We start from the raw sequence: 16,497 nt of genomic DNA on the forward strand, positions 1-16,497 counted from the left end.
GGCAATTACAGCTTTATAAAATATTGTCTAATCAATCTGTTCAGAGAGATGTTATCACATACATCTAGAGTTGGTAGGGCTTGAACTCAAATGTCCTGGCTCAGAGGTCACTATTACTGTACCAAAACAGCTCCCATACTTTTATGGCATATCTCTGTGACAGGAGGGACCTGAATCTGATCTTTTGGCTTTGGAACAGCAGCACTTCCACTGCAAGAGTTCCTCCACATATGACCCTCTCTCTGTATGACCTGAGACATCAATATGGGGCTCTGATTATTAGTCCAGTGAAATGACTACCATACCACTGTGTCCCAACTACAACTTTATATACTCATGTTAGGTGTATGATAGCAAATTGTCAGACCTTCCTAAATTGTCTACCTATGTGTTATCACCAGGTTTACAAAAGTGTACACCATCCCATCGTCACTAGCTGTTCCCATATTTCCCATATGCCCACACACTGTTCTTTATTTTCCTCATTCTCTCTCTCAGGGTCTCTCTCTCTCTCTTTCCTTTCATATAGTTCCTCATGTTCAACACTTTCAATTTCTGCCCTCAGTTCCAGTTATACACTTTGGGTCCAAATTTCCATAACTGCAGAAATGGTCTTGATTCTTACAAAGTATTGCATTACATGGAAAGGGAAATTATGAATAATTCTTGCGTTCTTTTAAATTAAACATCATTCACTGTAAGATTAACCCATTGATTAAAACACTTAAAATTCAACTTGCGTTGCTTCAAATCAACAACTAATGAAAGCTGATAGTTTCATGACTCATAGCAGATTTGTGTAGATGCAAAATACACAGTGAATCTATGAGCAAGCATCAGGATAAACTATTATAACTATTGGCAATGATTTTGATTTTTTAAAATGCCAAGTGATGAGCACTGAAGACGTGTGAAGACTTAAATCTGTTTCATTCAAGTCAATGCAATCCACCTTTACTTCATTTAAATTGATATTTTAATCAATGTGTGCTCCTTGTTGAACCTGATTGAATTATGATTGGAAAATTAGGAGCAGCCAGGGAACTGGAGATGATTTGCATTCTTGCCAATGGTAATCAACAGTAACTATGAAGTAACATTATCCCACACAGGATGAGCCAAACATCAATTACTTGATATAAGCAGGCATTCAAGTAAATGTACTTCACTTTCCAAGTAGATGCACAAACAAAGAAGTGGGACAAGGTTAACAGGAAGGGCACAGTAAGACAGTCTCTATCTTCAATAGTATTCTCCAGTAGTGATTTGTTTATGAACTCCAGATTCATTTTCTTTGTTAAAAGGGACAAGTGAGAAGAAATTGAAATCATACGTTTACCATACATGACCTATATGTTGAAGGCTCACCTTCCCTATGTGTCAGAGTTCTATAATTGATATGTCAAAAGGGAAGTGATCTTTCTAGGGTTTAATCTGGCTACATGTTGCATAATTATTTATGGTAGCCATGTTAATTTCACAGGGACTTGTTACAGCTAGCGGTCATTCACCATTTTTAAACTTATCACCTTTTTTTTCCCCTTTAAGCGTGGCTAAAAGCTTTGAGTGAAAAGCTGCTCTGATACTTGTGCACGTGATTAATTAGTAATCAAATACATTTTTAATAACACCAGTCGGGAAAGTTAGGTTTTAAATCATGACAAATGTTATGAATTTCCGTTTCTTTTTCATCTCTCTGTAACATTCTCCAGTCTAATAGCCCTCCAAGGTCTTGGACTCTAATTCTGACCTTGTCAAACCTTCACCATCTTCAGGTGTTTCAGTCTTAAGCTCTGGAATTCCTTCCATAATATTTTGAGTTCTCTATCTTGAATTCCTCTCAAAATATCTTCCTTAAAATGTCTCTCTTTAACCAGTTTCTGATCACCTGTCCTAAAATCTCTGACATGCCTTAGTTTTAAAAATGCTCCCATGGGAGCTAATTTACTTTTGATTGGAATGTAAGTTATTTCAAGTTAACATAAATTTCTAAGTTAAAAATCACACAGCACCAGGTTATAGGCCAACAGGTTTATTTGGAACCATCTGATGAAGGAGCAGCGCTCCGAAAGCTAGTGCTTCCAAATAAACCTGTTGGTCTACAACCTGGTGTTGTGTGATTTTTTTAACTTTGTCCACCCCAGTCCAAGCCCGAACCACCAAATCATAAATTTCTAAGGTTTCCTTAGTTAAAAAGTATCTGAAATGCACTGTATAGCAGGAACTCACATAGTTCCATACAGAAAGCTGGAAGGCCAGCGCACACTGTCCTTACAGTTGATGTACAAGTAAAAGTGTCTCATAACAACAGCTGCAAAGCATTTGTTCTTAAGGAGGGAGCAGATTTAACTTCGACTGCTGTATAATCAGGGTCACACAGCCTAAGGTGGTACAGTAGAAATAGAATCATAGCAAAAACCTCATAATGGATTAGGCATCTAGTGATACTGTTATTGAATTACAACTGTTCATTCGATGTGTCCTGTTCAATTTTAGAAAACAGCTCTAAAATATCTTGCTAGCCTTTGCCAAAGATGGGCTTTGTAAAACTAACACTCAGTCTTTCTATGAACAAGACACTCCAACTGATGTCATATAAGTAGCAAACCCAAGAATCTCTTGAACAGTTTGTTGGACTATGCTGTGCAAAGGGCATGGGATTGCTGCATTTTGTGCAACAACAATGGAAAAAGGACAACTATTGCTCAAATAGCAAATGCAAGCAACTTTGCCCAGCCACCAATTATCTAACCATTCTGAAACACAGAACATTCCTCATAGAACATAGAAAAGTACAGCACAGACAGGCCCTTTGGCCCACGGTGTTGTGCCAAGGTTTAATTCTAATGTAAGTTATAGTAACTTAACCTACGCTCCCCTCAACTCCCTGCTATCCATGTGCATGTCCAGCAGTCACTTAAATATCCCCAATGACTCTGCTTCGATCACCACAGCTGGCAACACATTCAATGCATTCACAACTCTCTGCATAAAGAACCTACCTCTAAAGTCTCCTTTATACCTTCTTCCTAATATGACTTCTCATACCAGTCAATCCTGCCCTGGGGAAAAGTCCTGGCTATTGACTCTATCTATTCCTCTCATTATCTTGTACACCTCGATCAGGTTTCCTCTCTTCCTCCTTCTCTCCAGAGAGAAAAGTCCAAGCTTATTCAACCTTTCTTCGTACAGCAAGCCCTCCAGCCCAGGCAGCATCCTGATAAACCTTCTTTGCACCCTCTCCAAAGCCTCTGTATCTTTCCTATAGTAGGGTGACTAGAACTGGACACAATATTCGAAATGTGGTCTCAACAGGGTCTTGTAGAGCTGCAAATCCTCGCAGCTCTTAAACTTGATCCACCTGTTAATGAAAGCCAAAACAGCATATGTTTTCTTAACAACCCTATCCACCTGGGTGGCAACTTTGAGGGATCTATGTACTTGCATATCCAGATCCCTCTGTTCCTCCACACTGCCAAGAATCCTGTCTTTAATCCTATATTCAGCATTCGAGTTCGACCTTCTTCAAAGAAAAAGGAGAATAAGAAAGATGCATGATGAGCAAACAGGTAGAGAATTGCCAAAACTGTGCATTAGCTACAGTGGACAAGTTAAAAATACAAATGCTTGGATATTACTGAAGGTTTTTAAAATAATCATGTGTTTGTATTGTGAAGAAGCCAGGTTAGACCAGTGAATGGTATACTAATCATGTATGAAAAGAGTCCAGAGGAACATTCATACAATGATGCCTGTGAGATAATCCAGCAAGGTGGCTCAAATGCTAGCATTGCTACCTAATAACACCAGAGACCCCAATTCGATTCTAGCCTTAGGTGAATGTCTGTGTGGAATTTGCAAATTCTCCCCACGTCTTCCCATTTTTTTTGGGTGCTCCAGTTTCTTTCCACTTTTCAATGATGTGCAGGTTAGTGGATTGGCCATAGTTAGTGCAGGGTTAAGGTTGTGGGTGCATCTAGGTGGGATGTTCTTCGGAAGATTGGTGAAGATTCAATGGGCTGAATGGCCTCTTTCCGCACTGTGGGGATTCTACGATTGAAGACAACCAGCAGCAAGACAATAAAATTGTCAAACAAATGCATAGAGAAGAACACAAAGCTCCCCAAATGGGCAATTGATCATCAGAACAGTACTAGTTAAAAGCACTGAAGGCATTATATTAAAATTTGCTATATTGGTGTTGCAAACTCTGCTTCATGTGCTTGTATAATTAACAAACCAACATCATTGCCTATGTGCATATCTATTTTGGATACGTTTTTATCTTTGGAGAAAGGAGTATGTTGTGCTATATCTAATAGTCATGTGGCATTATGCCTTTAAAAGACATGCTCATGTTATTTTCACTGTTTTAATGGAAGTAACTCACATATTCCATCTTACCATGGATCACTTGAAACATACACGGTGGCACAGTGGTTAGCACTAGTGCCTCACAGCGCTGCAGACCCGGGTTCATTTCCCGTCTCAGGCGACTGACTGTGTGGAGTTTGCACGTTCTCCCCGTGTCTGCGTGGGTTTCCTCCGGGTGCTCCGGTTTCCTCCCACAGTCCAAAGATGTGCGGGTCAGGTGAATTGGCCATGCTAAATTGCCCGTAGTGTTAGGTAAGGGGTGAATGTAGGGGTAGGGGTATGGGTGGGTTGCGCTTCGGCGGGTCGGTGTGGACTTGTTGGGCCGAAGGGCCTGTTTCCACACTGTAAGTAATCTAATCTAATCTAATAACAATACTGTCTGATACTGATCAAAACTTAACGGCTTAATATTAGCACATTTATGTGATTAAGGAGTATAATATTCACATAATAGTTGGTTGTAATAATTCTGTTAGATTCTTCAACATTACAAGATCCTATTTAGATTATTATAATATGAGATAATATAAGCATTGTTGTATCAGATAAAATACTCACATGGAAGCAGCCTAAGACCAGCAGGTTCTTTCAGCAAGTACATATGGTTCATGACTATTCAAAGGAAGATATGAGTGGACAGGAAGATATGAAGGGACGTGGAGAGTATATGGGGGAGAGGGGAAGAGGATTTGTTTAACAGTCTGACATTACAACTGGGCCGATGGGCTTGTAAATGTGATTCTCCTGCTAGCTTTGCCAACCATCTGCCTCCACTGCCACCTCATATTTACCTCTGGAGGTGACAGACTCAACTCTATCTTGCTGCTGCCTCCCTATAGGGGGGCTAACCCCTACAGGGTGGCAAGGGCTCATATAAGGTAGGCAGGTCTGCCAAGTCAGGAAGTTTTCCATATTCTGTGCAAAAAACATGGCCTTTAATGTTTTACTATTACTGCATGCTTGCAGCTCAATTCTATTTTGAATGTAATTCACACAGCATTGTATTGTATTGTGTCACTCCCATGCCAATTTAAAAAAATGTTTTGAAAATCTACTCATGAAGGCATCCTCTCCCTTCCTTTCTATCTCTCTTTATATTTTTGCAATTTTGTTTAGTGTGGATGCAATCAGTCAACATACAAAAATAAAGTCTGTAGCTGATTACTCAATTAAAGCAAAATGAAGAGCTCATCTGTCTGCCTGTTTTTTTAAAAAAAAACCTGGTCAGTCAATCTGTTAAAAACAAGAAATAAAACCCTTGGCAGTCAGTTGTAATTAGCTGCATAAATTGTCAATCCATCTGACATTTATTTAGCATTGAAAGTCATTTCTCTCTCTGCCTTTGACTCCCCATTTGCACATCATGAAGTGACAATTTACAGACTTTAGACTCTACATAATAGCTTGAATTTCACATTTTATGTATCTCTGGAAATTTACCTCCTCAAACTGAAAATCTGAGTTACTGAACATCAAAGTTGCTCGTATCAACAGACTACAGTATTTTGGTCCTTGCCAGCAAGTTGTCTATATGCTGTTATGTTATTAAGAACAAGTCTATGCATAGAACAACAGCAGCTCAGTCTTTACACAGTGCCTTTCAAATTAAAAAAAACTACCAAGGTGCTTCACAGGCACATGATAAAACAAAATATGATGTGTGCCACATCAAAATACCTTGGGTCAAATGACCAAAAGCTTGTCCGAAGAAGGAGGGCTTATGGAGTCACTTTTGGAAGTTGAGACCCTGGGACCTGGACAACTAAAAGTCTCAGCCAGCAATAGTGGGGCAATTATAATGCACATAAACTCTGACTTAGAGGAGTGTAATGTCTCAGAAAGTTATGGGACTGGAGGTGGTTATGGAAATCAGGAGTAATTAAGGCATAGAGAGATTGGAAAATTAGATTAGATTAGATTACTAATGATTAGATTACTTACAGTGTGGAAACAGGCCCTTCGGCCCAACAAGTCCACACCGACCCGCCGAAGCGCAACCCACCCATACCCCTACCCCTAACCTAACACTACGGGCAATTTAGCATGGCCAATTCACCTGAACCGCACATCTTTGGACTGTGGGAGGAAACCGGAGCACCCAGAGGAAACCCACGCAGACACGGGGAGAACGTGCAAACTCCACACAGTCAGTTGCCTGAGGCGGGAACTGAACCCGGGTCTCTGGCGCTGTGAGGCAGCAGTGCTAACCACTGTGCCACCGTGCCGCCCCAAAAAAACGCCGGGCAGTGCCCGTAGTTAACTGGACGCGAACTCGCGGCCAGAAGGATTTGAGTGAAATTGAAGTAACTACTGAGCTAAAGGCGGCGCCAATAAGGATAAGAAATTTTGAAATCAAGATTTTACTTGATGGGAACTAATGTAAGTCAGTGGCATAGGAGTGATAAGTGTACAAAACTTCTTAAAAGTAAGGACAAGTGCAGCAGAGTTTTGGATGGCCTCAAATTTAGTCAGGGTAGAATGTGTGAAACCAAGATGAAATGGAACTGTCAAGTCTACAGTTAATGAAGGGAAGAATGATGGTTTCAGCAGCTGAGACAAAAACAGAGGGTGACAATGTCACTGAGGTGATTTAGGTGGTAAACATGATAACGCACATACGTAGTTACAAGCTCATCTCAAGGTCAACTATGACTCAAGGTGGTGACCAGTGATCAATTAGTTGATGCTCAGACTGTTATCAGGGGCAGGGATGATTCAATAGCTAGGAATGAAGTGAGGAACAAGCACTGAAGACAATAGCTTCCCATTATTTAACTGGAGGAAATTTCTACTCACCCAGTTATGGTTAGCAGATATACACTCTGACAACTTAGCAACAGTGGAGGAATCAAGCAAGATGCAGCCAGAGCTGGTTGTCATCAACACACATTGATAACTAATGCTGTTCTCCAGCATGATGTTCTGAGGATTGGCATGTAGATGAGAAATAGAAAGTGGCCACCGATAAATTCCTCAGGGCTTCCTCACTGATTTTGCTCCTGCCACAGACTGTGGGCATACTGGAGCGCTGTGGTAGGCAAAATAGAGAAGGCCTTGGGGACGGAAGTGAAGATGGACCCAGTGTCTCTTCTTCTTAGCTTTGTTAATTCATTTTCATTAGATTGTTGAGGTAATGTTTATAGTGGTTGTCTCTCTCTCTCTCACACACACAGATAGACTATGTAAGAAAAAAATTGTAAAAGTGCATGGACAAGATTTGAAAAGATATTTCAGTGTTCTGATCACTGACATTAATCAAAGAACCAATCAAACATCACCTAACTCACTGAATATGTGAGACCTTGCTCTGCACAAAGTGGATGCAATCTTCACCACATTACACTAGTAACTACTTAACCGACCAAAAAACTCACTGAGATGTCCTCAATATATTGCAGGTCTATTTTTATAAATGAGTCAAGGTGCAATTTTAAAAAATATATATGTATTTTTATTTAGAAAAAGGAATTTTTTTCTTTTGAATATTACAACAAATACAAAACCAAACAATTCAAACTAATATTAAAAAAAACAGCTAATTACATAGATAAATGTCAACTAATAACTAAGCTAAAAAAGAAGTCTTAACAATAGTAATAATAATGAAAATAATCATAACACAGTTCAGCAAAACAAATCAATAGTTCTCGATTATCGAGCGCATAAGTTTTTACATACTTATTTGCTCGTAATTCCTCCCCTCAGGATACCAGATTGAATACATAGGATTGCCATGACTATATGAAGGCTCTTATTAGTATGGCGAACAAATCTGTACTCAGGTAGTCCAAAAAGGACCGCCGTGCCTTATAGAAATTCTCAGATTTATGATGCACTACACTTATAAGAAAGTCTAAGGGGATGTGTTCCATGACTAGCTTATGCCTGCCCGCCAGCCCTGGAAGATTTTCCGACATCCACTCTAATAAAATGTTCTTTTTGGCATAAAAAGTGAAGACACTGAAAAGGCTTTTTTAAAATGCATCTAATGAAAGTGAATTCACAAAGCCAAGAAGAGGAGTTACCAGGTCCATCTCCAGCTCCGTCCCCAAGGCCTTCTCTATTTTGCCTACCACAGTGCTCCAGTATGCCCACAGTCTGTGGCAGGACCAAAGACAATGAGTAAGCATGCCTATGCTCACTTTACATTTAGAACACATTCATTGGAGATGTTCCCGTTTTAAATGTATCAAAGTTTGGGGCCAGATGGACCCCATGGAGAATCTTCAATTGCAAGGCATGGGTCCTGTTGCAAATCCAGATCCTTCATGCATTTTCCCCAATAGCCTCTCATATTTCAGAAGGGACCTCAACGTCCAACTCCCTCTCCCATACCTTACAGAGCCGTTCGGTCTCATCCAAGAGACCTTCTTCCAATAGATGATAAGTGTTGCTAACATATAATGTATCCTCAGCACTCAACACCCTCTTGTCCATGTTAGATCTATAAGGACTAGTTAGAAGTGTGGTCTCTTTTTGCATGAAGTTTCCAATTTGAAAGAAATGGAAGAGATCCCTTCTGGGCAATTCAAATTTCCAAGCCAACTGGTCAAAGGACATCAATATGTCCTTGTCGAATAAATCACCCAGGCAAGACACCCCCGTAGCTGCTCATAGTTTAAACTCAGAGTCCATCATCTCTGGGTAAAAGCCCAGCATACTAACTATGGGTGTCAAAAGTGATGTTTTAGCAATATTGCCCTCACCCTGACACATTGTCCTCCACGCTTTAACAGTATTGATGACTATTGGGCAATGGCAATACTCCTTAACAAGATACATGATGATTTAGGATGTCACTTGGCTGTTCTATTGGCTTGAAGTTTTTTCTGATGATTATTTTTATGCTTAGGACATTGGTCTGAAAGGTTAAAATATAGTTGGTTGAAGAACCACCATGTATGAGAAATGCTGCAGCAAGTTAGTTGATAGACATTAGTGGCCAACAGCTTCCTGTGAATGAACACAAACACTAGAGACTGTAGTTGCCATCACAAACTAAAGGTTTGTGCACCAAAGATAAAAAAAGTTTCCTGTTTTAAAAATAACTTCACTCAAGGGTATAATAAAATAAGTTTTGCCTCAGTTTGCTTCCAACTATAATTGCTTACAAATTATATGTGTAACAATGCCCTCAGCTTTAAAACACACTGTTGGTGACCTCTCTCATTGCTGTCACTGAAATTTGCAGTCTTAAATATTTTCTAAGCAACCTGTTCAGAGATGTTATTACACGCATTGGCTCTTGAACCCAGACCCCCCGACCATAAGTAGGGAGATTACTACTGCACCCCAAAGGCCTTAAATCTGCAGTCATAAACGTTGTCTTTTGATTGGAAAATTTGAATAGAAAATACCAGATTGGGCAAGCAAGACTAAATGAGTTTTTATTTGATGTTGAGAATTTAGGAAATCAGTTATGATCAATCAATTATTACCTGGTTTAGCAATTCTTGTGGAGAATAAGTTGACTTTCCTTAGAAACTGAGAAGGATTAAAGCTCAGTTACTTATCCAGAGTATGACTCAACTATTTGATTGGGAAGCTGTCAAATTTCACTGGATCCCAATCTTGCTCATGCTAAAGTCAATGCATAAAACTCCTTGCATCCGCTCCTCTTTCTTGTCTATTTATAGTTCTCTAATACATGTGTGTGCATAGAATATATATATTTATACAGATAATGGATGAAAAATATTTCCCTACAGAATTTTAAAGGAAAAATGTTTGAAGTTCTTGCTATTCTCCATCTTATCCCCAGGATATAAAATTTCAATACATTGCATCCTCAGAATAACTTGCTACACCATCTTCTTTAATAAAAGATGTATGATTTGTCACTTTCACCAAGGGTGCTGTCAAATTGCCACTTTAATATTGTTTCAAAGTGACAATCTCCGCTCCCAGTATGACCCCTAAGGTACAGCAGTGCATAAACTTCACATCACTTTGGTTTGAATTGGTTGTATGATGTGTACAGGATTCTGAGGAATTCAGAGTATTTTATGTACCAAAGGCAAGCATCAGTTAAAGCTTGAAGATAATGTTGCTCAGCAGGTCCTCAAATTATTAGAAATCCAAAGATACAAACACACATCTGCAAAAATCTTCTCTGTGTGCGATTACAAGCCTACAATCTAGCTTGTATGCTACCTGCTGAAAATTGTACTTTGTACATAGAGCGAGAACAGGAATAGGCTATTCAGCCCCTTGACTTACATGCATTGTTCGATTAAATCATAGTTGATCTGCACCTCACTCACATTTAATCAATATACCTTCATATAAAAAAGTATTTGTTTTCTTGAAAATTAAAGCTGCCTATATCCTACAGCCACATTCACATATTAAAAATTATGCCCATTTCCTGCATCATTGCCAAAAGAAGACATGAAGTTGAAGCTTTTCTTATGAAGTATAAATAGTGTTCCTTTTCCATTTGGTGTCTTGCATTTTAGTCCTGAAGAGTTCGAGGTCAAAAGCTTTAACTTCATGTCTCTTTTTATCAATATTTAAGTTCTGTTTTACCAAGCAATTACTTCCTGTAATATATTTACTTCAGGTAAAACTTTCCTTGCTCACGTTGTTGCTAATCTGCATACTGTTAGACTTCTGAATCACAGGGAGCAATGTCGGGGGAAATCTGCCAATAAATTAGAAGCAGTATGAATCATGTTCTTTCCAATAGCAATATACATAACTTCTTTTTTGTAAAAATGAATGTTTTGCAAAATTCCAAGAAAACAGTAAGTAGATTGTTCTGTTATGTCTAAGAGAGAGTTAATCACTCCAGATGAATTAAGTTCAATCTTTTGTTCACTGCTGAAAAAATGCTAAATTGTCAGTGCCACTATCTTTTGGACAAGTTAAGATGAAGCCCATCTGCTTTTTCCAGTGCCTCAAATGAACATGAAAGGTCTTACGGCTTAATACAGAGTAAAAATCATTCCAGTGTCCTAACATTTCACACTCAGGCAAACAACCAAAAATAAATGAATTGCTCATTCATCTCACTTGTTGTTTGTATTGTGAATTTAACAGCAGCAAATGAATAAGTCACTTTTTGAGATGCAGTGCAAAATTCTGTGGAATATATGGGGGCTGTGCTGAGAAAGGAAATGTTGGGAGTCTCAAGATGTTGTTTAAATGAATGTAATTTTTATATAATAAAAAGACTGCAGGAGTGCTGCAGTTAAGAGTGAGTCATGCCTGACCTGAGTACTAAATAGGTCGGATACAGAAGAGAGATGGTTGGAAATCTTTTTTCACTTTTTTTTGGCACAAATAGCATTTAGTGCATGCTGAAACCTACCCTGAATCTGCAAACCAACTCATTGGAAATTTATATTTGTCAATCTCTGTTCACCTCAGTAACAAACATTTTCATGGTAGACAGTCTATCAACCTTACTATGTCCAGACTTCATTGGCAAAGGTTTGACAAGTCCAAGATCTTTTCCAAAAATATGTAGAGTTGTTTCGGAAATTTATTCAGATAAACTGCATTGTTTATAGATAATCTTCCCACTCTTTGCACACATCCTATAATTAGAGCACCTGCTTCCAATTTTGCTTGAATCAAGTGGGAAGAAATAGCAGTCCCTAATGACCAACTCAAGTTCCAAAGCCCAAATTGAGAAAGGTGTTATAGACAATTGTGTAGTGTACATACTGGCCAACCAATAAAGGAAATGGATGTGAGTGTCAACTTGCTGAATAACTCCACCATGAGAACCTGGAATATTCCTCTTTGTGCCTGGAAACCTACTTCATGTCAACATCCTCAGAGATTTCCCCTTTATAGTTCCCTGAACAGTATGGTCCCCTTAAAATGACATTAACTTGCAGCATGGTGACTGGAACTGGAAGATCTTTGATGGGGAAAGCTGCATGTGTCCAGGCGGTTTTGTAAAACCTGGAGATGGGTGGGAGGTGAGCAGAGCCCATCTGCATTGAGGGGCGGGGGGAGAGTGTGATTGACAATTGGCAGTTGCAGAACTAGAAGTGCCGAGATGGGACGGGAGGGTGCAGCAGTGTTTTGATACCTTTATTGATTTGATAGGCAGTACTCCCGGGCAGGTTTTATGTCAGCTAGCTGTAGCTCGAAATAAATCTGTGCACATATGAAAGTAAGCCCAAGGCATTCAGTCAACATTTTTGCATTGACAGGTCCTGGCAGCACCAGCAGTGTCGGTCCCCTACAGCCCACTTTGAAAAGCCCCAACCTCTGTATTCCAAATGTAAGTCGGCTTCCTGGAAGTTGCCAGGAGAGACGGCATTAACCTTAATAACATTGTGTGGTGAAATGTTGACCCATCTAGATATCGTGGGTGGCACGGTGGCACAGTGTTAGCACTGTTGCCTCACAGCGCCAGAGACCCGGGTTCAATTCCCAACTCAGGCGACTGACTGTGTGGAGTTTGCACATTCTCCCCGTGTCTGTGTGGGTTTCCTCCGGGTGCTCCGGTTTCCTCCCACAGTCCAAAGATGTGCAGGTCAGGTAAATTGGTCATGCTAAATTGCCTGTAGTGTTAGGTAAGGGGTAAATGTAGGGGAATGGGTGGGTTGTGCTTCAACGGGTCGGTGTGGACTTGTTGGGCCGAAGGGCCTGTTTCCACACTGTAAGTAATCTAATCTAATCTAATATAGTTACAACAGAAGTTCTCATAGTTCCATGTATGGCCGGGCATTGTGTTTGTGAATTAGGATGACCAATGAATTCCATTAGTAAAGCCCTAGGCTTCATTCAGTGATGCATCAATTCCAAGCACTGTCCTACAGCTTTATTTCCCCCCGGGAAGTTTTAACATAGTTTTTACCCAGATGAGCCAAACATTAATGATTCAGATATTACACCTACACCCTGCAATAAAAATCCTGGCAACATACAAGTTGGAGATGAATTTGATTTTAATTGCAATTGGAAATGCAAACCTTGAAGCTGTCTGGAGTAGACAAATCAATTCTGGCACTATCTCATTGGTAGATGAAGATGTGTGAAGGCCACTCTCCTTAGGCAGAACTCAGCCTGAGTCCACATACTTGTGGATAATATTGAGAGAAGCTGACCCTGTGCAGAAGGCCCTTTCATACATGCATTCACAGAGCCACCTGCACCTCAGAAGAGTAAGGAGTGTGTAATCACAAAATGCTGGAACCATTTGAACACTTCTGGATGTAATAATCTGACTTCAAACTGTTTCATCTTTTAAAAAGAATGTACATGCTGAAAGTGGAGTTCGTGGCTAGTCTCTAAGGACCAAGTGAGCACACTATGTAACTGAAAACATTAGCACCATGAAAATTTGCATGATCTCATTTGCATGTGATTGTACTTGTAAATTAAACTGTTCCACAATGTTGAAGACCCACAGGAAATTATACCACCTGCAAGTGGTGCATGGGGCCATTGAAATTAATCCCAACCTAATTCTTTGGCATAATTGAGCTCAAACCTACAGCAGGGGTGTTGCAGATGGATAAGAAATTTCTCTCTACTCTGAAAGGAGATGCTGGTGATAGCCACAGAACTGACTACTCAGAGCCCTTGATATCGCTGTAGGATTTGGCAAGAGTCTCAACACAAATTCAAAAAATGGTCTTAAACTGTATTTCTCAGTTGAGCTATGAAATGAACCACGTGTGGGATACACTTGTGCAGCACTTCCAACTGTGTTGTATAATTATTTTGTGCCTCAAACTGCTTTAAGTACATTGTACAGAGAGCATTTGAATTTGCTACATGGAGACAGGTTAACTCAATGCCTGTCTGATCAGTTATATTTGGGAAACTGCAACATGAACTAAATAATTTCCAATTTCAAAAATTTCAGGATTATTCTTAAAATTTATATATTTTTTCACTTCAGCCAAATATGTAAGAAAATTGGTGAATTAAATACTGGTTCTTTTAAAATTTAAATGGCACATTTTTTCTAACAATTAACACTGACTGCATTGATTTGGGACCTGATTTTAATCCATTCCAAATCCATGCACTCAATCCTAAAATCAGGTCCAAAGAGGCTGATTGCAAGAACAATAGCTTCTATTTGCTAGTAAAATATCAGGCTTTCCTTTGACCTGTTGATTGGAAAATGTGAGTTACTTAGCTCAGGGTAGATTTAAAAGCAAATCTCAAGAAATGCTGGCTTTACCGAATGTACCATCCTGGACACGTCAAATTGCAACGGACTAGTGAGGCACTCAGTTGGCACAAGCAGTGGGTGAAGTAGAGTGGCACAGTGGCACTTCATGGGATGACTTTACAGAATGATTGACAGCTGTAAATCAAGATTAGATTCCCTACTGTGTGGAAACAGACCATTGGCCCAACAAGTCCACATCGACCCTCCGTAGAGTAACCCACCCAGACCTATTTCCCTCTGTATGATGCACCTAACTCTATGGGCAATTTAGCCTGGCCAATTCACCTAATCTGCACATCTTTGGACTGTGGGAGGAAAACAGAGCACCCAGAGGTAACTCACACAAACACGGGAAGAACATGCAAACTCCACACAGACATTTGACCAAAGCTAGAATTGAACCCAGGTCCTTAGTCCTGTGAGACTATGGTGCTGAGCCAACATGCCAACCCAATCAAAATTCAGTAATGAAAAGGATCCCGACTGACCCAGAGAAATACAGATAATGTTGGTTCCAAATGCTGAGTCCCATTACTCTTTGGTCTCCGAGCGTTAATTCTGTTCTCTCTGCACAGACCCGCTGAGATTTCTCCAGCACTTGCTGTTTTTATTGCAGATCTCCGACAGCAGCAGGATTTTGCTTTCCTTCTTGCCCCAGGCACCAGACGAGCAGTCCAGTAGCTCAAGTTATTTGTGAGATGAGCTAGCAACAGGGCTACTGTCACACAAACTGGGGCAAAGGAACATTGAGACTGGCAGCTGATGCTTTCAGTCCATAAGTGTCTACCTGTCGATGAGCTGTAGTATGTATGTGTGTCAGATGTCAGCAATGAGCAAGCTCAATTTCCCCCGGATAGCGACAGGAGGATTTCATCAATGGATTTTTTTGTTTAAAAAAGTGAACAACTATTTCCATGATTTGCATTTATCCCTCACACACTTCAGACGAAACACGTATTTGCAGGAATAATAATCCTAACAGAGAGAGAGAGAGAGAGTTTACCCACGACTTACCTATTCGCCGCTTTCGCTTTGTAATTGCAATATTTCACAGCATCGTCCTTTTCTACGAGGGGCTCCCCAGTTCCCCGGGCGACCTTCTGTTCCCGGTACAAAGGGTGCGAGAAGAGTTGGCGGAGTTTGGAGAGAGTTGTGTCGAGGGGCGGGGAGCCCCGCAGAACAGCACTGCTGTTGAGAGACTCCTCACACGGGCAGCGCAGGTTCCCAATCGACCGCTGCTGTAACTTTGGTAAGATGTTGAAGAGCAGGTCGATCGTAAAAGCAGTCGAGAAGAGCAGGACGATTAAGAATCTGCGCCTCGTACCCCACATGGCTTGGATCAGTCAATCAGCCAGTCAGTCAGGAGCTCAGTCTTTCTCCTACGACAGAGAGAGAGAGTGTCTGTCACAACACAACCCACGCTTATCAAGCCAGTCGCAGAGTCTTAAAGTGACACTGCTCCCAGGCTTGGAAGGAAATTGCAGCATACAAAAATAAAAGGAGACATACTTGCCTCGGACTGTTTCCTTATAGCTCAACCGCCCCATCTTTCCATTTTTTAATGTCAGCTACTTTATAGTCTTTACGAGGAATATTGATTGTTTCCTGGAATTTTGCAAAAATATACTTTATTCACAAAAGCAACCATTACCTACACTCACAGGTACTAAAGCAGTTCTGTACGTTTTCAAGGAAAACTTACGTTAGAATTTGACATTCCCTGCAGTTGCAAAAGCCAAAGGCATTTACTTCTCATGCAGGAGAGTATTTATAGATATTGAGGCACTAAGAGGGTCTGATAACTCAATCGACCCTCGGTAAACTTCAGCAGGAAGACCTCAGACTGTGGTCTTTCCCCACTGCACCTTGGCAGCAGCTGCCCCAAGCTTTAGTGCATCCCTCATCACGTTGTCCTGGATCTTGGATTGTGCCAGTCTGCAACACTCGATCGAGGTCACCTCTTCACACTGGAAGAC

At 40.4% G+C, this 16,497-nt stretch overlaps 1 protein-coding gene across 1 annotated transcript in view; it reads right to left on the reverse strand.

The window, feature by feature from the left end:
* fam20a (FAM20A golgi associated secretory pathway pseudokinase) overlaps positions 1-15,852 on the reverse strand; it is a 52,174-nt gene extending 36,322 nt beyond the window's left edge. Inside the window, exon 1 of the mRNA XM_060844812.1 lies at positions 15,536-15,852. Coding sequence (XP_060700795.1) covers positions 15,536-15,852 — 317 coding nt within the window. The remainder of the gene's footprint in view (positions 1-15,535) is intronic.
* Positions 15,853-16,497: the final 645 nt, after the last annotated feature.

This window comes from Hemiscyllium ocellatum, chromosome 25 (genome assembly GCF_020745735.1).
Source record: "Hemiscyllium ocellatum isolate sHemOce1 chromosome 25, sHemOce1.pat.X.cur, whole genome shotgun sequence".
Lineage (NCBI taxonomy): Eukaryota > Metazoa > Chordata > Chondrichthyes > Orectolobiformes > Hemiscylliidae > Hemiscyllium > Hemiscyllium ocellatum.